The sequence below is a fragment of the Perca flavescens genome, chromosome 3, assembly GCF_004354835.1.
Source record: "Perca flavescens isolate YP-PL-M2 chromosome 3, PFLA_1.0, whole genome shotgun sequence".
Classification (NCBI taxonomy): Eukaryota; Metazoa; Chordata; class Actinopteri; order Perciformes; family Percidae; genus Perca; species Perca flavescens.
This window is the reverse complement of record NC_041333.1, coordinates 21178488-21202817: the sequence shown is the minus strand read 5'-3', so window position 1 is coordinate 21202817 and position 24330 is coordinate 21178488. Positions and strand designations below refer to the sequence as shown.

The window sequence follows — 24330 nt, the reverse complement described above, 5'->3', positions numbered from 1 at the left end:
AACTACTAACATTAATAGTCTGTTCCATTAAATGTCTCAATAAGAAATATTAGCCAATATACATAAAACCAAGACCCTTAGAGTGGCACTCTTAAATTGAATGCAGACACTATTAATGTTATGAATTACAACTGTGCTGGAATGTCAAAATACCTGCTATGTACAGCAGATCCCTTATTTGTAATAACAACAATATATCTGACAGAAGAAATACAGAAAGTTCAGAGGTCTCCTGGCAACCAGCACATAAAAAATGGAGGGATGGCAATGGACCTTACAGATCGATCACTGTGGTGGATTACTTATATCCTAAGTTTTATGACAATACCGTTATAGTGTGCTGATATGAATGGAAGTTTTAATGGGTTAATTATTAGAGGTAAAACTATGCAATAGTACAAAGGGCAAAAATTAAAGGCCAAATAATTTTTTAACAGTATTTAGACTGGGATATGCTTTAATTAAATTGTGGATGTATTTTTTTGTGTTCATGTGCATCTATACATGGGTTATATTTGATTATAGCAGTCCTTCATTCGATAAATTGTGTCTTTGGTTTTATAAATATAAACATAAAAATTTAGACATTACCTCAATGTCATCTATAGTTACACAAAAAGTCAAAACAGTTTATTTATAATTTGTGGCATGTGGATGATCTCCATATCACTGTCTAAACAATACAATCTGATTTAAGCCAGACTATCTCACTGTAGAGAAATAGAATTAGACCAGAAGGAGTTCAAAAATTAGATCTGTTGTGCCCGTGTAAATGTATCCATCTCTATCCATCTCCATAGTTTTTTATGTTAACATAGGATACATAGTTGTTGATATAGATTGTGTTCAAACTTGTGTCAGGAAAAGCATTTTAAAAAGAAAGCAATTTACGACCCAATAAGATGTTGTTGTTTTTTGTCTTCTTTCAGTTGTCACGTATGGAACCACCAACTGGAGGCATGTGGCACCTAATTTTATGAAACACCAATTTAGAAAATACAAAGGGACAATGCATTACAAGGAGGACAAGACAGAGACATATGGAAACACGGAGGGGGAGAAGAAAGAGAGAGTGTGTGTGTGTGTGTGTGTGTGTGTGTGTGTGTGTGTGTGTGTGTGTGTGTGTGTGTGTGTGTGTGTGTGTGTGTGTGTGTGTGTTTGTGTGTTTCGGGGAGCCAGATGGCTGCTGGCAGACTTAGCAGCAAGAATTAAAGGAAATCATATGACACAGTGCATGCTTATCATTCCATTAATACATTTCAGAAAGAGTGCCTGATATGCACACACACACACACACACACACACACACACACACACACACACGCACACACACGTAAACATGCACACACATGCACACGTTGGCTGCATGTACATCAGTGTTTTCAGGCTTGATCCTCTTTCCCATGACATTTTTGATGGTTCTTTGACAACAGTATTTCACAACCTTGTTTCTATGCTCATTCATTTATATGCTGTTAGCACTGACAATTGTCATTAAGCCAAATTCATGTGATTAGCTTTCCAAAATCATGTAAACACGATTATTATAGATAAAAGATATTCACCCCTGTTGCCATGAACAGTACCATCAAATTGATGGTACATTTTGACACGGTTCCTGATTAACCCTTTCAGTCCCAGCAACACACTCACTGTTTACAGTAAATTAACTGATTGGTGAATCTCCTTGTCAATCAACATGTCCATACTTTTGAGCAAAATTAGTAATCGTGATTGGTTGTAATCCGTCCTTATGTGTTGTTATGGCCATCCAAGCAATACGTGTGCATCAAGTTTGTGTGCATCATGTTGCTGTCCGTTTAACCTCACAGATTTCATTTATTAGTTGGATTACTGTTCTGTGAAGACCTATCATATTTGACACCTTCAGATTTCTAATAAATGCATGTATATAATATAAATGCATGCATATAATCCTTTTATATATCTCTGTTGCGATTCTTAACATTAAATGTTTTTATTTTTATTTAAAAAATTCACTGGTTATGGTGAAAAATACATTTTTGGTTAATGTTGTTTGATAATAAAGTAACTAACTTGTGCTGCCAGTTGCAAATGCTCACTTAAGCTCCCTGGAATGTAACTGTCCAGAAGTCATCATCCATCGCCTCTGTGATCTCCTACTGCATGCATCTCTGGTTTCTGCTCTGCAGCCACCTCAGCTCTCTGGCCTGCTGGTTCTTCTCTGCTGAGTCAGAATCAGAATCAGAATCAGAAAGGGCTTTATTGCCAAGTACGTTTTTTTACACATACAAGGAATTTGTCATGGTGTTGTTAGTGCTTGTCACACATTCTCTAAATATAAGAAGGATAAAAAGAATATAAACAATATAAGTATAAATATATACACACAGTATGTATTAATAAAGATAAAAATAAAATGTAAAATAAAATAATAAAATAAGTTAAACAGTAATAAAAAGGAACGCTACAGCAGAGTAAGTACAGTGGCATGTAGAGCCAGAGGTGGGGTGTGGGAAGAGTCAGGGTGGGTTCCGGGCCTTGTTGGTAAGGCTAGTGGCGGAGGGGAAAAAACTGTTCATGTGGCGTGTGGTTTTGGTCCTGATGGACCTCAGCCTCCTGCCAGAGGGGAGTGCCTCAAAGAGTTTGTGCCCGGGGTGGGAGGTGTCCGCCACAATCTTTGCAGCACGCTTCAGAGTCCTGGTGGCGTAAAGGTCCTGGAGCGGCGGCAGATTGCAGCCAATCGCCTTCTCTGCAGACCGAATGACACGCTGCAGTCTGCCCTTGTCCTTGGCAGTGGCAGCAGTGTACCAGATGGTGATGGAGGATGTGAGGATGGACTCAATGATGGCTGTGTAGAAGTGCACCATCATTGTCTTTGGCAGGTTGAATTTCTTCAGCTGCCGCAGGAAGTACATCCTTCTGTTGTGCTTTCTTGAGGAGGGAGCTGAACATCTGAACTTGAGGTCATGGGAGATGATAGTTCCTAGGAAGCAGAAAGACTCCAAAGTGTCAATTGTGGAGCCACAGAGGGTGATGGGGGCAGGCTGAGACTGGGTTCTTCCTGAAATCCACAACCATCTCCACTGTCTTTAGAGCGTTGAGCTCTTAATTGTTTTGATTGCACCAGGTCACCAGGTGGTCAGCCTCCCACCTGTAGGCGGACTCGTCTACTAAGACAAACCAATACAGCAATTTAGTCTGATTTGTACTTTACATGTCAGCTTATAGTAATCCCATGTAGGCCTATCGTCATGAATAAACACGCAACACAGACACTCAGGCTTCAGAGTCTCACACAAATGGTGGCATTTGTTGGAAAAAGGAGATATGTTTTTGCAGCTTAGTGGCAGCCTGGTACGTCACACAGCAACATACAGCACTGTGCTGTTTGTGCACCCACTTGGCCGAGACATGCACTGTGAAACGAATAATGAAGCTGGAAGAGAGAGATGAGGGTGGTGATTTTGCAGAAAAGAGAAATGAGGAGAGAAAAGAGGATTATGCTACAAAGTCAAAAGTTGTGTGCACATTAAGAAAAGTGCTGAAAAAAGTTAGGAGAATCGTAATGGAAAAATACTTTTTTAGTTTTTGAATTACTGTGTGTGTGTGTGTGTGTGTGTGTGTGTGTGTGTGTGTGTGTGTGTGTGTGTGTGTGTGTGTGTGTGTGTGCGTGTGTGTGCGTGTGTGTGTGTCTTAGGGATTTTATCCCCTGTAAATTGTATTTTTGATACCAACCGCACCCCCGTCCCTGTACACACACACCTTACTGTGTGCAGAGTTTAGCCCAAATAGCTTACATAACTCAGAGAGCATAACCCAGGACTAAACACACACACACACACACACACACATACAAACACACACAGAGGACAAGGCCCTGTGGCGACATCATCTGCACAGTCTTTCTATTTTCGCTCCCGTTCCCTGAACAGAACCCATGCTGTTTTGTGCTCAGAGGGGTGATCCTAACTACAGACATATGATGCATGAAGGCCTCCCTTTGTCTGTGCAGTGGTCTATCTTTATGTCATTTTTTTCAGCACTGTGGCTCAACCACTGTTAGCTTTCTCACTGGGCATGATAATACAATTCACACAGTTGGGCATTGACATCCATCTTATGAAAGTAGCAGACAGATAGGGCTTTGGTGTGGCTCACAATCTTTAAGAGTAATTTTTAAACCAGAAACTGTAGAAATAAACTTAGTAGTATTAGTTTACACTACTTTTGTGACCTACAGGTTATGACAAATTCCTGTGTATCTCCAAGAGCCAATCCAAGCAATCACTATGCTTTCTGTAAAAACAAATAGACACTACATGTTTATTACAAGATACACTTATCATTTATCATCATTATCTCTTGAGTTATCTCTTGACTTGAGTTGTACAACACAGTTAATGAATGTGATTTACTCACATTAACCCCTCCCATACCAAAATTAATTTTACAAAGTAAAATTTAAGTCTTGGCACAAAGTCTATGGTGCTTAGACTCTAGAGCAGGGGTCACCAACCTTTTTGAAACTGAGAGCTACTTCATGGGTATTGAGTCATACGAAGGGCTACCAGTTTGATACACTCAACAAATTTGCTCAGTTTGCCTTTAGTTATATATGATTATTAATGATTAATGATACTCATCTATGTGAAGACACTGATCATGTTAATGATTTCTCACAATAATTATCAACAATAACTTAACAAGGTGGGAAACAGATCATTTTACAACAGGCCTGAGGGCTACTCATGTGGTCCTTGGGGGCTACCCCTGCTCTAGAGGGAGATCTGTAAATCGGGAGGCGTCTCATCTGAGCAGCAGCAAGATCTATATCCCCCCATGGAGTCCAGCCACTGGTGGTGGTGGTGGCTGCTGGTTCTGATGAGGCTGATGGTGCCGAAGAATCGGCAAAGACTGTCAGTGAAAGGAAGGTGGAGGGGTTTGCACTGAAATGACAACTGACAACAACAGAGGGAACAGATTTGAATAGTGTAACAGCTGGGAACATGCCACGCGCGTAACAGCAGCATGAATGTACTTAAGGCAGAAAGAGAATCAAATTTAAACAGAGGCAGCAGCAGGATGATAGGCTAACAATGTTGGTGTGTCACTGAGCTATTGGATAGATGCGATCAGCTGATGAGAACAGCTGATATCATGATTGACAGCCCCAGACAGGACAGGACAGCAAAGAAAAAATGAGTAAGCATGATGACAAATAAAACTAAAGCCTAAGCATGCGAAAGAATAGTCTGACTGAACTTGTGCTTTAGCTTCATTCAACACGTGATACATTTACACTCAGTTTTGGTCCCTTACAGAAATGTGTAGAAATGTTTAGACAACTGGAGGAAGGATTAAATGTTCCTTTATGAGTTGAGACAATTCCCCTACTTCTTTGGCTAAGTAAAGCATTTAAAACCTGAGATCAGATGAAAGAAAAGTTTACATTTTGGAGATACAAGGTTTACATAGAACAGTGACATTATGGGTAATTGATGTTACTAAATGTCCCAAAACCACAACAGCCTGCATGTGATTTTTATGTGATTTATATGTTTTGTTTTGTTTTGTTTAAAATATGATTTCCTATATGTTTTCTATGGCTGCACCATTTATGCTTCATGCATCCATTTATACACACTTTTCAAAAGATTCGACCTGGCATTGTTAGTATCTTTATGTTAGTATGTTAGTTGTTAGTATTTTTATGTTTTGTTTTGTTTTGTTTAAAATATGATTTCCTATATGTTTTCTATGGCTGCACCATTTATGCTTCATGCATCCATTTATGCACATTTTTCAAAAGATTCAACCTGGCATTGTTAGTATCTCAGGAAAACCTGTTAGCCCTTGACTAGATCTTAAATAAGGCTGATGCACACAGTTTGTGCGCACAACATGAGTTTGCAATGACAGTTGTGTCCTGGAGTGGGGAGGGCCAAAGAGGGGATTCAGACGTCAATGAAATACGCAAACACAACACTGTTGTGTCATCTGTGCTCCTGAGGGAGGGGAAACAGATGAACAATAATAGGGAGATAATGTAGAAAGATTTGCTCTCAAAATGTTTAAAGAGATAAGTAATAATTTAGGAATTTATGCCATTGTGTACAGAAGAGAAATTTGTCTGCCAGCACTCCTACTACAGCTGCCTTTACAACGTTTATAACGTATATCTGATCATAACATTGAGCACAAAAGACAGGTGAAGGTCTGGAATGAAGATGCCTCTCTTGCTCTACATAGGTGCTTTGACTGCACAGACTGGTTTCCAGTCTTTGTGCTAAGCTAAGCTAAGCTAACCTAACCAACAGCTGGATCCAGCTACATACAGACCCTACAGACATTAGGAGAACGGTATCAATCTTTTCATCTGACTCTCTGCAAGAAAGAAAATAAGTGTATTTCCCAAAAATTCAAACTATGTAGCTTAAACTATAGAAGCGTATTCTACTGTTTCACTCAATTACAAGCAGATCTGGATGAGTAATGGCTAATGGTACAAAGTAAAAATGCCTTTTTGTCTTTTTCCTCCATATGCTTGTCTCATTTTACCTCTGTCTTCCCCTCTACCTGTCTGTTCAGATCTCCATTTTTTTTTCACTCTATTCCTACTCCCTCCTCCCCTCGTCGTCTTTCTTTGACTTTATCTTTCAGTCTGCCCATTTCTCACCTGCAGCAGACACACAGAAATTGGAGAACATTTCGTGTCTGACACCAAGCTTATCTCACAGATAAAATCACCATGGAGGGACTCAGGAGGAGGAGGTGGTGGTGGTGGGGAAGAGGAAGCCTGGAGGGAGGAAGAGAATCAATTACAGAAAAAGGAAAGAGAGACCAAAAGGTAGAGGTATGAAAGGGATAAGAGGTGGGGGGGAGAGAATGATGAGAAAGACTGGAAAGAAAACATGACGGTAAGGACAGATTAGGTGAAGAACAGTTCAAAGGCAAAGAAAGAGAAGATGGTGAAGGTAAAGAAAAAACAGTGAGGGCCCTGAAAGTGCCATGAAAAACCTGATCAATGAATTAAGATTTTGTCATTTTATATTTACCACTGTTATTTTTCAAAAGATGCTAAACCCTTAACATTCAACAAGAACCTTAAGCTGAAATCAGTGAAGTAGGAGAAGAAGAGCAGAGGAAGAGGAAGGCAGTGGTGAGAAGGATGGAGGAGGAGGAGAAAGGGAGGGCCTTGGAGACAAGTGCTAATAGTAGATTAGTCACTCTAAAGATGCTGTGGGCTAGTGCACCACTAGTCACTATGTGTGTGTGTGTGTGTGTGTGTGTGTGTGTGCATAAGCCGACAGATTGCCCCTTAATCATTGTACAGTTTAATTAAACCTGATTGACTTGATGAATGTACACACACACACACACACACACACACGCGCACACACACACATACACACACACATACACACAGTGGTGCAGGGCAAGTCAAAGTAAAAAGTCAAGGTCTTTATTGTCCTTTACAGAGAAATTGGTTAGCAGCCAGGATTCATAAACAAAACACAGGACATACTGTAGTTTACAGAGTGGTTGGAATTTCTTCAGCGTCCAGGTCATAGGAATGAGCAATCTGAGCAATATAAGCAATTTCGGCAAAGGAACAATCTAGGCAAATGAGGAATCTGCAATTTGCGATCTGCAGACAACAGTTTGATCTACCATTTAACATGTGAAGGGCAGCAGGAAGGAAACCTTACTTGGCACTTTAGAAGGGAAGTAGCCTTCCTAAGCACTTGCTTGTTATAAAGTAGGTCTGTGAAATTGGCTTGACTCCTCCCTGTTTTACATTTAACTAGCCACTTTGATGAGGATATCAAACCTGTTTTTGTTGGCCAAAGTCAAGTTCCCATACCAAGCAACAATATAAAACATGTAAAAGAGTCATCAATCCCAGAGGGGACATTAAAAGAAGACATTTTCCTCAGAGAAAAATAGGTGTTGTTGGACCTTTCTCATCATGAAAGCAGCATGAGATTTAAAAAAAAAAAGAACAAAGTATTTAAAGCTATCCACCAACCCGATATCAGCATCTTTAATGGTGCTTAGTACAGGATTTGGAGAAAACTTTCAGAAATCGATTGTCATGCTTTTTGTTTTTGACACTTTTAATTGGAGGAAGGAATCATCACACCAAGATACAAAGTCACTGACCACAGGCCCATGCTGATGCTCCTTTCCTTCAAGAAGACTTATGATCACAGAATTATCTGCAAATTTGACAATGTGTGTGTTTGTATGGTTGCTGCGTCTTTCATTAGTTTACAAAATGTAGAGATGCTGGTGTGGTTAACTTTGGACAGAGCCAGGCTAGCTGTTTACGCTTGTTTCCAGTATTTGTGCTAAGCTAAGCTAAGCGAGTAAAAGTAATATTTAGTCCCTGCACCTCTCCTTTTTTAGGCTAGTACAGCTAGATAGTCGTCTGATTGATTGTGCAGTAAAGGAGAGGAGGAGAGCGGTTGCCATGGGGATGAGGAGCGGGGCCTTTTTCCTTTTTTTTTCTCTTCGAGGACCAGTAATTGGTGATAAACTTAAAGGGAGGAGCAATCAGACGCAGCAAATCACAACGGCTTTTGCAGAACTGAAAAAGTGCTGCAGGTCTCAGGAAGTGTGTGTGACACAAGACAGTTTGTGTGTGTTAAAGGCAGAGAAAGTAAGACACGTGTGTGTGTGTGTGTGTGTGTGTGTGTGTGTGTGTGTGTGTGTGTGTGTGTGTGTGTGTCAGCTGGAGGTGACTGAAGACAAGGTGTTAATGAAATGTACAAAAAGAAACTGTTCAGATGAACTGCATCCAGCTGAGAGACGCTCTCACTTGACGGTCAGAGAGCAGGCAGTGTGTGTGTGTTTATTGCATGCAGGGGTTTGGTGTTTCGGCTCAAAAACCTGGAGAAAACGATTGGAGATAATGGCTTCTCGGAGATTTGTGATTCTCCTGCAAGACATCAACATCAGAAACTGTTTGTCTGTTGTCGCCAAAACAATCTCACCTCACAGTCCATTTAGTAGCTGTTGTGGAGCTTTAGATCATATAATTTGATCATTTGTCATGGGATTGTAGATGTTCAAATTTCCATTCTTCTGAGCACTTTAAGGACCAAGTAAATAGGTTGTGTTTGTCGGTTTGTTTGATGACTGGATACAATCATCAAATCCTGATGTTTGCAATATATTTTAGCTATCATTATTATTCAATTAAGGTCAAGTTGGGGGTCCTGCAATACATACTGTATATACTGCAATGTCCCTGTTTTAACTCCATGCAGGGACATTTTGTTGCATGTTTTCCTGTCCGTATCTCGACTATGAACAATCCAAAGATGGCAAAAATATTTTAAGTAACCTCCAGCTGTGATGATATTGTAGCATCCAAGGAGGTTATGAAAAGCTTCCTATAGGCCTGCATGGAGGCAACACGTTTACATTAGTCCCTGTTTTACTGCAATTCTTTTGTGTGACATTTTGACCTGTAATGTTTCCATTGGTCCTACAGTTCATCTGTTGTTATTTCAGCCAGTATTAGGAGCAAATATGGTTGGACCATGCGTGTTGGTTTGGTGAAGGTCTGTTACTGTACTAATGCTGTACATCAATTTTGCCATTTCAATATGTTTGAAATATACTGTATGTTTGATAGGTAAACATGTTAAATTAAAATCAATATTTTGCATCTGGCTGCTGACCTGAAGGAGTTGATGTAATGATCTGCATCAATTAATGAATGTCTTATGTAAACATAATTTGGCTCATTTCTGCATCAGTATTTTGCTCACTAGCTGCAAAGTCTCTTGGGATACACTCTCTTCTCTCTCATCTCCCCAGCTGCCATTATCTCGCCACCATCTTGTTGAGAAGTTCTCCTGGGGTTAGAGTGGCTCCCAATCTCAAAATTCACATTTTCATTGATAGACAATGTATACGTCACAATTCAGAAAATAGTAGACAGAAAAAAAGAATACTGTACCATCATAACTGACTACATTTTAATGCCTTACATATTTTACAGCATCACATTCTCTTTCTGCATGAGCCCCCAAAATAATTCTGAGGACATGACAGAGCGCCTCTGACTTTTTTTTTTTATCTCTCACCTCTCATTATCTAAATCTAAATGACAAGTTATTTGAGGATCCAGTGACAAAGAACCAAAGTCTTGGAAGAAGGTAGACGTGCTTCCCCTCTCACCTGTACACATCTCTTCACATCTCATCAATCTCTCCGACAGCTGCTTCAATCAACGCGTGCTGCTGGACTCGATGTAACAGACAAGAGAAAGAAAAGGCACATGCTGCTTTAGCGCGTGAACCATAGACTGTATATTAATATTAACATTCTATGGTGTGAACCTCGTGACACAGCTTGATACTACGAGCACAGCCTACTGATCTGAAGTATAAGATTAAATAAAATACAGCATGACGATGCTGCCAGGATCAACACCTTTGATTTAATCGGTTGCTTGCTTGGCTGGTTTCCTTCACAACACAGCAGAAGATTTCTGAGGCTGAAATGATTTTTGTTTAGGGTCAAAAAGGAAAAAACATGTTTAGAATATGAACTGGAAAAAAAAAAAAAAAAAAAAAAAAAAAGTTTGACTGCGGGTGGCAGAAGGTTCTGGCAGGGTAACAACGAACAGGAGGCAGAGTAATTATCCAAATCTGGACTGATGCCTCATGCAGCTAAACACTGCAGGTGGATGTAAAAGGTGCAATGAAGGACACAAGGTATGACAGATAATCATGATTTATAGGTTAACATCTACAGTATGCCACAGATAGCTGGAGTACATGGTTAATGAGCGTTGTAGACAATCAAACCTCTATGGTTGTAGAGCAGGTCAGGGCATTTTGCTTTTAAAACAAACACTGGATGGTAGCGAAGAAAAAGAGATCCAAACCAAGACAACACACAGTAAATTACATACATTTCTTAAGATGTGTTCTATGTAAATGCTAAGCTGACATGAATTACTGATGTCTGTGAAGGTTTTCAGGTTATACAGTTGTGTTCAGAATAATAGCAGTTAAACATCACTAACCTCATAAATCACATTTTTTGATAGAAGTGATATTTCTACATGGCAAATAATTTACTAGTAAGTGTTGTAGAGTCATAGAAAACCAACAGACCCAACAGTCATGACATGCATGCTGCTCATTCTGTGTAATGTGTAAAAAAATACAGATGTGAAGCAGTTCTCAGAAATAATGGTTATGCAACTAAATATTAGTGCAGTGATTCAAAGTAAAGCAAACCCTTGAGACATGTTTCAGTTTATACAGTAAATGTTTGAACAGCCCAATATTCCTTTTTCTTCATTTTCTGTAAAGGTATAACACAAACTTGATCAATTTTGGTCATGTTTTGATTTAGAATTGAATGTGCAGTGTTCCCAATGCATTGGTATTATGAAATGTAGAGCTATTCTAAGGATCTTGAGCATTATTCACGTTTTTAAAATCACACTGCTATTATGTTGAACACAACTGTAGTTATCCAGGGAAGGGTTAAAATCAAGGGCAGCTGGACTTGGTAACGTCTGTTATAATACACTCAACCCGACATACGCTTCTTCAATTGCTGACTGGGTTCAGGCTGAACTTCACATTTGAGAAGCCTCCATGTCTGCTGATGCAGCACAGCATGCAGTAAAAGCCAATTTAAGTGTCACTCACTCACACGGTTTCTGTTGCCCGTGTACTCTGAGTGGAAATGAAGGAAATTGCTTTGCCCAGGTGGATGTCTAGATTTCTGTGGGAGGCTGCAATTGTCCCTCCTATTGTTTGTCTGTTTCAGGATTTGTGGCATACTGTGCTCAATGAAAATATTACATTTTTGGGGAGCTGGCAGCTGGGCTGGCATGCCCTGCCACCCTGCAGGTCCCAGTTTAGACTTTATCTCGTTCTTCCATTCGTTCCTCATCTTTCGTCATCCCTCTGCTTTATGCAACTGCTGCTATGACCTATGTCGTAAAGGCCATTTAGGTGTGCGTGTGTTTGTGTATGTTCATGCGTCTTCCTGTGTGTGTTTTTCCCCGTGTGGGTATTCTGTGCTTGTGTATGTGAACGGTGAACATCTCCTGTGTGTGCGAGTCCCTCGAAGGCCTCTATGGGGGGGAGGGTGTGTGTGTGTGTGTGTCTCGAGGTACAGAGTGACCCTGATGTGTCAGCTCTGCTTAGAAGAATGAATGGAGAGCTGGTGGACCACCGTGAGGGCTCTCCCTATGATCACTATACTGACATTTTTCCTCGAAGCACATCTTCAGTAGGCTTCCATTTTATGTAGCATGACATTGCCATGAAGCCTGCAGGCCTTGTAAAACTTCCTACCCCTATACAGTTGTGTGTACAGTCTGTGCATGTGTAATGGGTTGTGTACGTGTCTGTAGCCCAACTAGTTTTCACGGTTAGCCTGTAGGACAGATTAGAATTTGACTGTGTGTGTGTTTGTACATTCATTTTTTAAAAGCACTGATGAAAAACAAGTGGATTTCCGTGAGAGCATAGCAGAGCTGGAGGGCATCAACCTTTTGGAAAAACACTTTTATAATTCTATGCATGTTCAGAAAGACACAACATGCACACACAACTAGCTGAATGTGTTTATTAGAGTTTCAGAGATGCAAAATTAGTAAAATGGAAAGTAACAGAATAAGTAAAGAGGCAGAGATAGAACAAACTGCTTATAAAAAGTATTCCCCACACCGTTGGACTTCTATACTTTTTAGTTTTACTACATTGAATCACTGATGTGCTACGATGGTTTGGACAGTGATCACTGTAAACAAAATATCTCTACAAACTTCTAAAACAGGGTCAGGTCTAAATTACCCTGAAAGTGCAGCAAGATCCATCTTGACATTTTTTTTAAAAAAATGACACAATTGGAAATCTGCCTAGAACAGCTGACTATGTAAAAATGGCACAAACTTCAAAATGTCTGCCAGAAGGTACACAGGAGACAAAGTGGAGTAAGATTATACTATCTGATGAGGTTTAGTTAGCTAGTTAGTTTTAGTTATATAATTAACGCTATGATTGTCCTAAGCTTAATATCACACATCACCATCTCCAGAGTTAGGCCTGGTGTGAAACTGAAATTGATTTGATAGGACTGAAAACCTATGCAAACAATTATTTTGTGATTAATATTTGTACCCAATTCTCTAATGATCAGTGTCAAAACAGTACGTATGGTGCATTCCGTGATTCAATGTTAAAAACAATCAAATATGAAGTACATGGAGGGGAAGAATACTTTCTATTATGGATTTATGTTACTACACAGAATGGAGTCTTTTCTCAACTCTTGCTGAGGTCTGTGCTAGAGGGAAGACACGCACACACACCTTAAAAAGGTGTTAAAAAACAAACATTTAGCTTAACATCATGATGTCTCACCAGCAGAGGTGGAGCTCTCTACAGCACAGCATCTAGCGTCCTCTACTGTCCAAATAAATAAGAAATCTTTACAACCAAGAAAACCTACAGGCAACACTGATGCTGGGCAGTTCAATGCCCTTGCTAAGGCAACTGTTGACAGGTTAATACAGTTAATACAGATTGTTTTATGGCTCCCCTTTTGACAAAATATATACAGATTTGGACCCAAGTGGAAAAAAAATAATTAAGAAGATTATAATGCACTTTCATTTGTTTCTTGTGCTTACAGGTGTTTCAGTGGAACTTCTGCAACCTGTTTTCATGAACAAATTATAATGATGCACTGTTACAACAATTCTAATTTGTGCAAAACAAACAAAAAAAGAAGACGTGTTTATTCCAATGTGACTAATTCATAATCTAAAAATTCATAAATACTGCTGGTTAAGGACACAACTGCCCATGTATGTACATATAATGTTTACCTAAGCAACACAGGGTTCTGAAAAGGACCTACAGAGAGGAGACAGTGCTGGGGACAGAAAAAGAGCGCACAGCGAGAAAAGATTAGACTACTGATCTGGCCAGGGCAAAACACATTGTTTTGAATATGGTTTATAATGGGATTCAGAACAAGGGAAAATAGTGAATGAAGTGCTTCTCTTATTTAACTGCATTTTCCAACAGTGTTTGGCAAAAGCCAAACTGTGACTTCAGCTCATACCTCTCGTTCCTTCATTTCCCAAAAGACACAATGTCTTATGTTAAAACTTGCCCACTCACAAACACACTTACTGTACACATATTCACACATACTGTATGCACACTTGTGCATATATGCAACTCTGACCAAGGAGTGCAGGCAAATGTCCTGCAGAGTTAACAGACATGGATCCATCACCTGTCATTTCTTAGCTTTTCCTCTTAGTCCCGGTCTTGGCCCTTGTGGAACAAACTCTCAGGTCAGAATCAGGTCACCGTCTCCTATGACATCAGCTTTGCTTACAATAGCAATTATTGTATTTTTAACCACAGGCTTTTCCCCACAATTCTTTGATCAATAGTACAGAAAGAGAGTTGAAAACATCACAGAATTATAAATCAGATTCAGCCAAGTCAATAAACTTCAATTTTCTATTTAATTGTTAAGCACACAATGCTAGTGCCTAGAATAACCCGACTAAGTCTTTTCTGAAACACATTAAAGAAATAAAAGACTTCTCTCAGCATGTCTTTCATGCTTACGACCCATAAAGCAATGCAGCCATTGAGTCACATGCCACTGATCAATGGAAATAGTAGAACGTTGGGCGCAGACGAGTGATTGTAGTCCATCAAACTGTCACTCTTTGATTTGAAATGCCACCGCTCCCAGCTGATTCTATTGTACATCAAGTCAAGTAAAATTGTTTTGGGCAGGGAGACCAGTGTAGGTTATATTTGACATGTAATCCTGTTTGTCGGTTTATATTTTGGTCCAGGTCATTTTAAAAAAAAGGAGCAGATGGCAGTTGAAGGCCATAATCCACATACAGTACGAGTGTCCACCATCCTGGCCTTTCCTGTCACGGAATGATGATGTCACTGGAATGTTTAGAGGTCATCTGAGGTGTCAGCCCTTTAAAGAACAGAAAACCAGAAAGTTAGGCATTTAAACCAGTGCCCTGACGTACTAAACTTTGTATGAATTAGTCTGTTTTATACAGTACAGCAGACTTAAATTACATAGCCAACGCCGCTTTCATCCCTACACCTAAAACCAGTTTCACAACTGCTTAATAGGTTACCCAGGCTACATATGTCTCGCAGCCATGGCAACCAGATATGAGGCTGCTGAAAACATGTGGACTCAATAAGCAGCAGTCAAAAGAGCAGACACAGCCTGACAGATAAACCTTCAAACTTTATGTGTGTAGAACACCCTTATATACTAGGGGGGCTGCATCTAATTATTCATTGCTGATTAACCTGTTCATAATTCCCCCCCCGAATGATCTATTACTTTATTTTGTCTATAAAATGTCAGAAATGAAAGATATAAGACAAGCCGCATGCTCACATTTTAGAAGCTGGAACCAGCAATTTTTTAAATGTAATTTTTGCTTGATAAATAACAATGATTTATCAAAATTGAATACTTTTCTGTCACTCTGACAAAGTAGCCTCCGGAAAGGGACTTACTTTGGTGGAACATGTACATTCAAAAGTGGTTTTAGTCATGCAATGCAACAGAAAACTCAGAACAGATAGTCTAGCTAGCTGTCTAGATTTAACCTGCAGAGATCTGAGGAGAAGTTACCATAGTCCTCATAAATCGATCAGAGTTTAAAATTCCAACACAAAGAAAGCGGAAGGTACCAGACATCCGGCTGAAAAGAATTAAATCTGGCGGAATTTCCGGCAGCAACGGAGCAATCCTGGAAGTGGAATGTCGTGGATATAGACTACTGGGTTTGTAACCCTGAGTTCATCATGTTTTAACAGCTATAGGTATAATAGTGAAAAATGTAAGCATTAAGAGAAAATAACTAACAGAGTAAGTTCCCATCTACTGTAATTACTCACATTCACAAGCATTGGTTTTATCATAGAAGACTCACATTTACATCGACCAATGAGCTTAATGAAGCCCACAGACTACATAACAGAAAACTCTTCTGACATATGAATCAGTTATTTAATTTTGAAAATGGTACATCTAGAATTTGTGTGTTATCCACTTTAAATTGTCTTACCTTGCTTGCAGTGATTATTATCGAACATCTCTAAAGAGCTGAAAAATAAACAACAATGGGTTATGACAGGGAGAGACAGAGCGAGAAACCGGGAGGTGTAGAAATAGAGGGAGGTGAAGGCAGTGATGGACTGAAGACAGGAGAGAAATATAGGGTGAAAGAGATGAAGAGTGAGGCAGGTGGTGATGGTATGTCTAAACAGCAAGAGACAGAGAAAAGAGATGTGATATCAACATTCAAATGTCATCGTTGGATTCACCTTGAGTCATAAACAAGAGCAGTCAAGAATCCTCACTCTCACTCACACACACACACACACACACACACACACAGTCTTTCATTTCACATTGAAAATAACACACACAAAACTCCTTGTCCCCCACATACACAAACATCTTGCATAAATCCAGCTTCTGCTGCTGCCCCATCACCAAAGCAATCACACCTCCCCTCACACACTACTAACACATTTTTTTTCCAGTCAATACACTGAAAAGAGGAGGATCAATAGAACATATCTTGAAGGCAACAACAACCCTGGAATTGTGTTTTTGCCAATGAAAATAACGGCAGACTGAGTTGAATTCTTATGTGGTGCTGCCGTCTGCAGCAAAATAATGAGAGGCATGTGATGGCTATAGAAACAGCAGGAGGAGACAACTGCATCATCAGATTGTGGACATTTTGTCCCATACCACCGAGACGGAGTGCACAGTGAATTATTTTGGATGGCTGCACTCAGTTTTTCTATGAAAATAAGCAAACAGATGGAGAGGGTGATATTGAGGTTGTTGAACAGGTCTGGTTTAATGTCAGTGTGCTTCAAGTGTAGTCCAACAAACCAACTGTGCTGTTTGTCAAACTCTTGCCAAGTATACAACTCTGCAAGCTGATATGGCAGCAGTGCTGCGAAACACGGTGTTTACCATAGTTTACGGTTCTTTTCCGTTTCTGTCTCGTTGGTATTTTTAAGCAATGTGTTGGCAGAGCTTCACCAAAATGATTTGTTTTAAATCTGTTTTGACAGTTCTCAGGTCAAACCTCTAACAATAGGATGATGCTTCTGTCTACTCCTCCTCACATCATCTGGATTCTTAAAACATTTTTAGACCCAGACACAAATTAGTGATTTATTCTCTTGTCCTGGAATCCAGGCTCATGAAAACACTTTATTTAACACTATATTTTTGGTATAAACACCCAGTTTAAGAACCCAGATCCTGTCATGATGATTAAATCAAAGATGAATCATGGAACAGAGATTATCGATTCTGCACAGGTGGAACCCCCAATTCCAGTCCTCCTTTTGGCAGGATTAAACAAAAACCGTATAAAAAAAAAAAGACAAATGTTGAAAGACCACTGAATGTGATGCAGTTGGTCATGCCCAATCATATATCTCAAATATTTAAACTAAGTAGAATTCTGAATAGACTTCGGTCATCCAAATGTATGGTACATACTACACAACTAGCACACGAGCAGTGCAAATTTGTTTACCTCAGTGAGGACCAAGGTTGAGGGTCTGAACCACCTGTTCAGAATGAATGTCTCCAATTGGCCAGTAGCTTTTGAGCTTCCTGGTTTGTCCTAGATTAGTCCCAGTGATTGGTAGGTTCACTCACAGCAAGCGTGTCTTGACTGAAAGCTGCCACGCTGTTCCGCATCTCATTCTCACTGCCACGCAGCGGTATCAGTGACACATTACCATGACGCGTATCCGGCAACATGCGGCTTACTCGTGTCTGCTGGAGTCCGTCCTGAGGCCACACGTTGCCATCATACTTTAACGAGGAGTGGACACGGACAGAGGGAGAGATAGCAAGAAGAGATTTTACAATACTATCAGCAGGTTTAAGACATTTTTTTTAAAGCATGTTGCATGGCATTTAAATTGTCCTGTGATGTTAAGTCCATCTAATAGTTCTATAGTGCTAATAGTGTTATCACTAATACTAAAGGACAACTGTGGGTTTTTTTTTTTTTTTTACAAGCTTTGAAGATTCTTTTCCAATATCACAGATTCATACATTTGTGTGTATATATATATATGCAAATAGCTGAGTTACAGAATGTCTGTAAAATATGTGTAGTAAAACCTGTCAACATATTGTGTGTGTGTGTGTGTGTGTGTGTGTGTGTGTGTGTGTGTGTGTGTGTGTGTGTGTGTGTGTGTGTGTGTGTGTGTGAGAGAGATAATTCGCACCTGGATACTGAGAAAAGTAGCATACCACTCCCTCATTTCTGACTGGATGTCACAGCAGAGATACCTGCAAATATATGGAGGAGTAAAAAGTGAGGGAGATAGTGTGATAATAATCAGGAGGGTGTGTGTGTGTGTGTTTTTTGAAAGAACCAGAAGAAAGAGAGGTATGCAACTGAAATTGACATATCCTCTCTTATGGCACCACAAGCATAAACACTGAATGCGATTCCTAATTTAAACTCCCAACAAGAGAGACACTGATTAGGACCTTTAGTGATCGGCGTGTGTGCCTGTGTTCGTGAGAAGTATATTTGTGTCTCTGTAATGTCTGTGCGTGCGTGCATATTCTGTGCCACTCAGGTTGCTGTTACATAGCCCTCCGAGTCATCAGCCATGACGTGGTGCTCAATAAATAGGCTTTATTTATACAATTATTATTGTTATGAGCATAGATTCAGACTACAACAATTATTCAAGTGCTCTCCACTGAGACACAACAAAACACTGATAGACTTGAGAACCAAACATTCCGGCTTGTCATCGTCACACACACACACACACACACACACACACACACACACACACACACACACACACACACACACACACACACACACACACACACACACACACACACACACACACACACACACACACACACACACACACACACACACACACACACACACACACACACACACACACACACACACACACAGTTTGCATCATTAGGGCCAACAAAGCTCATTAGTGCTTACTGGGATTCAAAATAGGACAGTCACTCTAGTATAGCACGCATACCTACAGTGCAGTATTTGGTAATGTTCTACAATATATTGACTTTCTATGCCATTACCTGGGCCACTAATATAAAAACAGTATCAGCTGCAGAAGAATTAATGCTGCTTATTTATCATCATGGGTTTCCATTAAGACACATAATGAAATTTACATAATATTCTGAAAATGTATGTAAGCTTAAGTGCAGTGACTGCAAGAATATGCTGATCAAATTGATGTTGAAAAGTGTTTTGAGGGGATAAAAGCGATACCAGGACAAAACTAAGCGACATTTAGTACAGGTGGGTAAGTAAGATTTGGAGAGAGAGCCACATGAGCACATCCTCATCCATTAATTTTTCAATTTCAATTTTTCAGTCACTGTGACTTCTAATGTGACTATTATCACCACTGTTCATCACGCCCCCAACCGGCCCGTCAGACACCGCCTACCAAGAGTCTGGGTCTGCCGAGGTTTCTTCCTAAAAGGGAGTTTTTTCTTGCCACTGTCGCAATAGCCACTGCTAATGCTTGCTCTTGAGGGAATTACTGTAATTGTTGGGGTTTTGGAATTTATAGAGTGTGGTCTAGACCTACTCTGTCTGTAAAGTGTCTCGAGATAACTTTTGTTATGATTTGATACTATAAATAAAATTGAATTGAATTATTTCACTGTCTGCCTTATCTCTTACTACTCTTCTCTCACTACGTTTTCTTTTACCTGCAGTAACTGCAAAATTTCTCACTTAGTATACAGTTTCTTTCCTTCAGCGTAACACGTTGCTTCTCGTCTCTACTTTCCACTTCGTCCCACTGACTTCTTTATATTTCTATCACATTCCCTCCCTCTCTCGGTTTTCTTCCTCTCAGGTGTGTTTTTTTTGTTGTTGCTTTAAGTGGCATGGCGATGGAGCGTAACCAAGAGATGATACCGCCTCCAGCATGACGGGAACAGCACTCCCATTACAACAGTGCTGATGTCTACTGCTGTTGACAGAGCAGAGGCCCACTGTGAACATGAACACAAGGACACACACGCACACAGAGAGAGATAGATAGATAGAGAGATAGATAGAGATAGATAGATAGATAGAGATAGAGATATAGATAGAGATATAGATAGATAGAGATATAGATAGATAGAGATAGATATAGATAGAGATATAGATAGAGATAGATATAGATAGATAGAGATATAGATAGATAGAGATAGAGATATAGATAGATAGAGATAGAGATATAGATAGATAGAGATATAGATAGAGATAGATAGAGATAGATAAATATATAGATATAGATAGATAGAGATATAGATAGAGATATAGATAGAGAGATAGATAGATAGATATGAATATATGAACAGATTAGAATAGAGGCATGGGTTACGGGTGTACACGTGTTTATCCCTCTTGGGTGGATGCCTCCTTCTCCAAACTCTCACGCAGGGATCTGACCGGTTTTCTCTGCCTACAGAAAAAACGCTAGCTTTTTCTAAAATTGGTTATGTATACATGCATAAAAATGTGATCATACTGCCACTAAGGGAAACAAATGAAAGTGCTTGATAAACGTAGGAGAGCAGACATGTCAGAACGACCTTATACGTTTGCACTGAAGGCTGCATGCCACTAAAGCTGTAGTAGTTTTAGTATTATGCTTTAAAACAAACTCATATTATATTTCTATTTTATTTGCCATACTAAGTGACACTAGGTTGATAAATGAAAGTTAAAAGCTTGGAATAAACTGCGTCTGCTTGTTAAAACTTAAAAACTATGAGCAGGACGGGCCGCAGCTGTGAGTGCTCTGGGCTGACAGCGGTGTATTTTATATAAAAAAGGTCTACAGTGGGGGAAATAAGTATTTGACCCCTTGCTGATTTTGCAGGTTTGCCCACTTACAAAGAATGCAAAAATCTACAATTGTAATCATATGTACATTCTAACAGTGAAAGACAGAATCCCAAAGAAAATTCCAGAAAATCACATCATATGAATTTATTAAAATTGATAACCATCTGATGAGGAAAAACAAGTATTTGACCCCCTGGACAAACACCATGTTAATATTTTGTAGAAAAGCCATTATTGGCCAGCACAGATGTCAAACGGTTTTTATAGTTGGTGACAAAGTTTGTGCACATTTCGGCAGGGATGTTGGCCCACTCCTCCCTGCAGACAGCCTCCAAATCATTCAGGTTCCGAGGTTGTCGCCTGGCAACTCAATTTTAAGCTCCCTCCAAAGATTTTCAATCGGATTCAGGTCTGGAGACTGGCTAGGCCACTCCAGAACCTTGATGTGCTTCTTCTTCAGCCACTCTTTTGTTGCTTTGGCGGTGTGCTTAGGGTCGTTGTCGTGCTGAAACACCCATCCTCGACCCATCTTCAGCTCTCTCACTGAGGGAAGGAGATGTCGGTCCAGAATTCCACGATACATGGCCCCGTCCATCCTCCCTCAATACGATGGAGTTGTCCCGTCCCCTTGGCTGAAAAGCACCCCCAAAGCATGATGTTGCCACCACCATGCTTGACGGTGGGGATGGTGTTCTTGGGTTGTACTCGGTGTTCTTTGCCCTCCAAACACGACGAGTTGAGTTGAGGCCAAAAGTTCTATTTTGGTCTCATCTGACCACATCACCTTCTTCCGGGCCTCTTCTGAGTCGTCCAGGTGGTGAATGGCGAACTTCATGCAGGCCTGTACATGTTTCTTCTTGAGCAGGGGGACCTTGCGTGCGCTGCAGGATTTCAATCCATGACGGCGTAGTGTGTTACCAACCGTTTCTTTTGTAACTGTGGTCCCAGCTGCCTTCAGTTGATTCATCAGTTCCCCCCTTGTGGTTTTGGGATGATTCCTCACCGTTCGCATGATCAGGGACACCCCACGAGGCAAGATCTTGTGTGGAGGCCCAGACCGAGGGAGGTTGGCGGTGGTGTGGTGCTTCTTCCATTTCCTGATAACTGCACCGACAGTTGATCTTTTTCTCTCCAAGTTGCTTTCCGATTCTCTTGTAGCCCATCCCAGCCTTGTGCAGATCAACAATCTTGTCCCTGATGTCCGTAGAAAGCTCTTTGGTCTTGCCCATGGTAGTGATGTTGGATGCTGGTTGTTTGGGTGTTCACAGGTGTCTTTTATACAGGTAACGAGGTGAGGCAGGTATATTTGATGTAGATAATTGGTTCGGATTGGGGCTGTGTTTTAAAGAAAAACTAACTGGCTTGTAGGAGCCAGAATACTTGCTGTTTGTCCAGGGGGTCAAATACTTGTTTTTCCTCATCAGATGGTTATCAATTTTAATAAATTCATATGATGTGATTTTCTGGAATTTTCTTTGGGATTCTGTCTTTCACTGTTAGAATGTACATATGATTAAAATTGTAGATTTTTGCATTCTTTGTAAGTGGGCAAACCTGCAAAATCAGCAAGGGGTCAAATACTTATTTCCCCCACTGTATATGTTGTACATACAGAACTAGACATCTACTCACCACTGCTGTCTCTCTGGCTTCTCTTGTTTCTTACTCTCATGCACAACTGTCAATCCCCAACTAGAAACACACAAAAGACAGAAAGATGAAATTAGTTTTACAGCAGTACAATTATAAATGCCCTTATGATTGATGTGCTTATGATTCTTGTGCTTAGTATGTCCCCTAGTGGTCACTCTGTTTAAAAGTCTTCATGTATCCAAAATTGTAAAATGAATTATTTAACTTTAGCCTTTGATTAATCCTTTAAATAAAGAGTAAGTGGAGTTACAGAAAAAGCTTTTAACCTCTGTACAGCTTAAAATGATTAATTTTAAAGTCCGCTCAGGGGCATTGACAGATTTGGATCAACTAAAGAAAAAAAGACTTAAGTCCATTAAAACATTTTGTGAATTTATTCTATTGAAATGTTCTTTGGACTATTTCTAGCATTTATTTGCATTATTCAACTGATACTTAATTTCAGTATATACATATGTGTAGCTTGTCTTCATCACCAGTGGTTTTATACTGTATACACACAGACAACACTAGTCACAAAGCTAAAGGCTTCAGAGATTAAAATAATTTTTTTTTTTAATCTGAATTACAGTTAAAAACATTGCATTTTGCTTAGTAGCTTATTAATACAAGCTCCTACCAAGTGGTGCGCAGAAGGCATTCCCTTTATGAGAAAAAAGGTAAATCAGGCTTATACCTCTTAGCAAGAAGTGTATATTCTTTAAAAAAAAAAAAAAAAAAAAGATTGGTATATTTTTTTTTTTATAGCTCTCGCCATTCAGAGCAGCCACCTGTTGCTTTGCAACTCAGTAGTCGTGAAGAGGACAAGAAACGGTATCACTGCCACATTTCATGCACTCACCACGTAGGAGGACGGAATTTCTTCTTAATACCCAGGTAGACCTTTAGGTTTTTCACTGCCCAATCACGTTCTGGACGGTTACTCTGACAGACAGAGATAGATACAGAAAACATAGTGAAGAGCCCATGAAGGAATGTGACAATAGAACATGAGAAAGTCAAATTTGTTGAGAGTAAATCTGACAATCTTACTCTGACTTCCTTGTACATTCTGAGAGAGCTGGAATTGAGGATGAAATATCGGTCGTGGAAACTTCCAGATGACAGTCCCAATCCCAAGATGCTTCGCTCTTCTCTGAATTTCATTATTCCGTGTTTGGATGCATCCACTTTACTGGCTGGAGGACAGAATGAGAGATTATTAAGAAAGACGAGGGGACAAATAATGCAGTGATTTAGAGAAAATCATTTTTATTGGCAGTTGGTATGTGTTTACCCAGGTAGACAGTCATCATCTCCATAGCAGGGTGTTTCTTGATGAGCAGATGGGAGTCGGTGCCAAAGGAGTGAAGGATGGGTAAGACTCGCTCCTGATAGTGCAGTGGACGCTCTGAGGGAAGCACAGTGACACACAACACAGGGTGATATAAAAGGATCTGAAGTATCGTCAAATAATAGGTTTACATAATCATTCTCAAACTTGACACCATGATTGACAGTGTACACAATTTCTAAAAGCTATGTAAATGTTTTTGTGTTTCTATTAGGGCTGGGAAGATTCGTTGATGTAGTCGATGTCATCGATTACGGAAATGCGTCGACACAAATAATTTGCGTCGATGCGTCACTTGCGTGCAAACAAAGAATTTTTAATAAGGTGCAAATTAATTAATGTAATGCGGAAATAATGTAATGCGGAACTACTGTTAGATATGTGGATTCTAGGAACA

At 39.9% G+C, this 24330-nt stretch overlaps 1 protein-coding gene across 1 annotated transcript in view; it reads right to left on the bottom strand.

Annotated features, from left to right (window-relative positions):
• Window positions 1-12580: 12580 nt before the first annotated feature.
• The window catches only part of arap1 (ArfGAP with RhoGAP domain, ankyrin repeat and PH domain 1), a 49256-nt gene continuing 37506 nt past the window's right edge, over window positions 12581-24330 (bottom strand). Inside the window, exons 26-33 of the mRNA XM_028573981.1 lie at window positions 23877-23990; window positions 23633-23778; window positions 23442-23524; window positions 22580-22639; window positions 18315-18378; window positions 17734-17892; window positions 16109-16146; window positions 12581-14991 (exon numbers count right to left, since the gene is read on the bottom strand). Coding sequence (XP_028429782.1) covers window positions 16126-16146; window positions 17734-17892; window positions 18315-18378; window positions 22580-22639; window positions 23442-23524; window positions 23633-23778; window positions 23877-23990 — 647 coding nt within the window. The 3' untranslated portion in view covers window positions 12581-14991; window positions 16109-16125. The remainder of the gene's footprint in view (window positions 14992-16108; window positions 16147-17733; window positions 17893-18314; window positions 18379-22579; window positions 22640-23441; window positions 23525-23632; window positions 23779-23876; window positions 23991-24330) is intronic.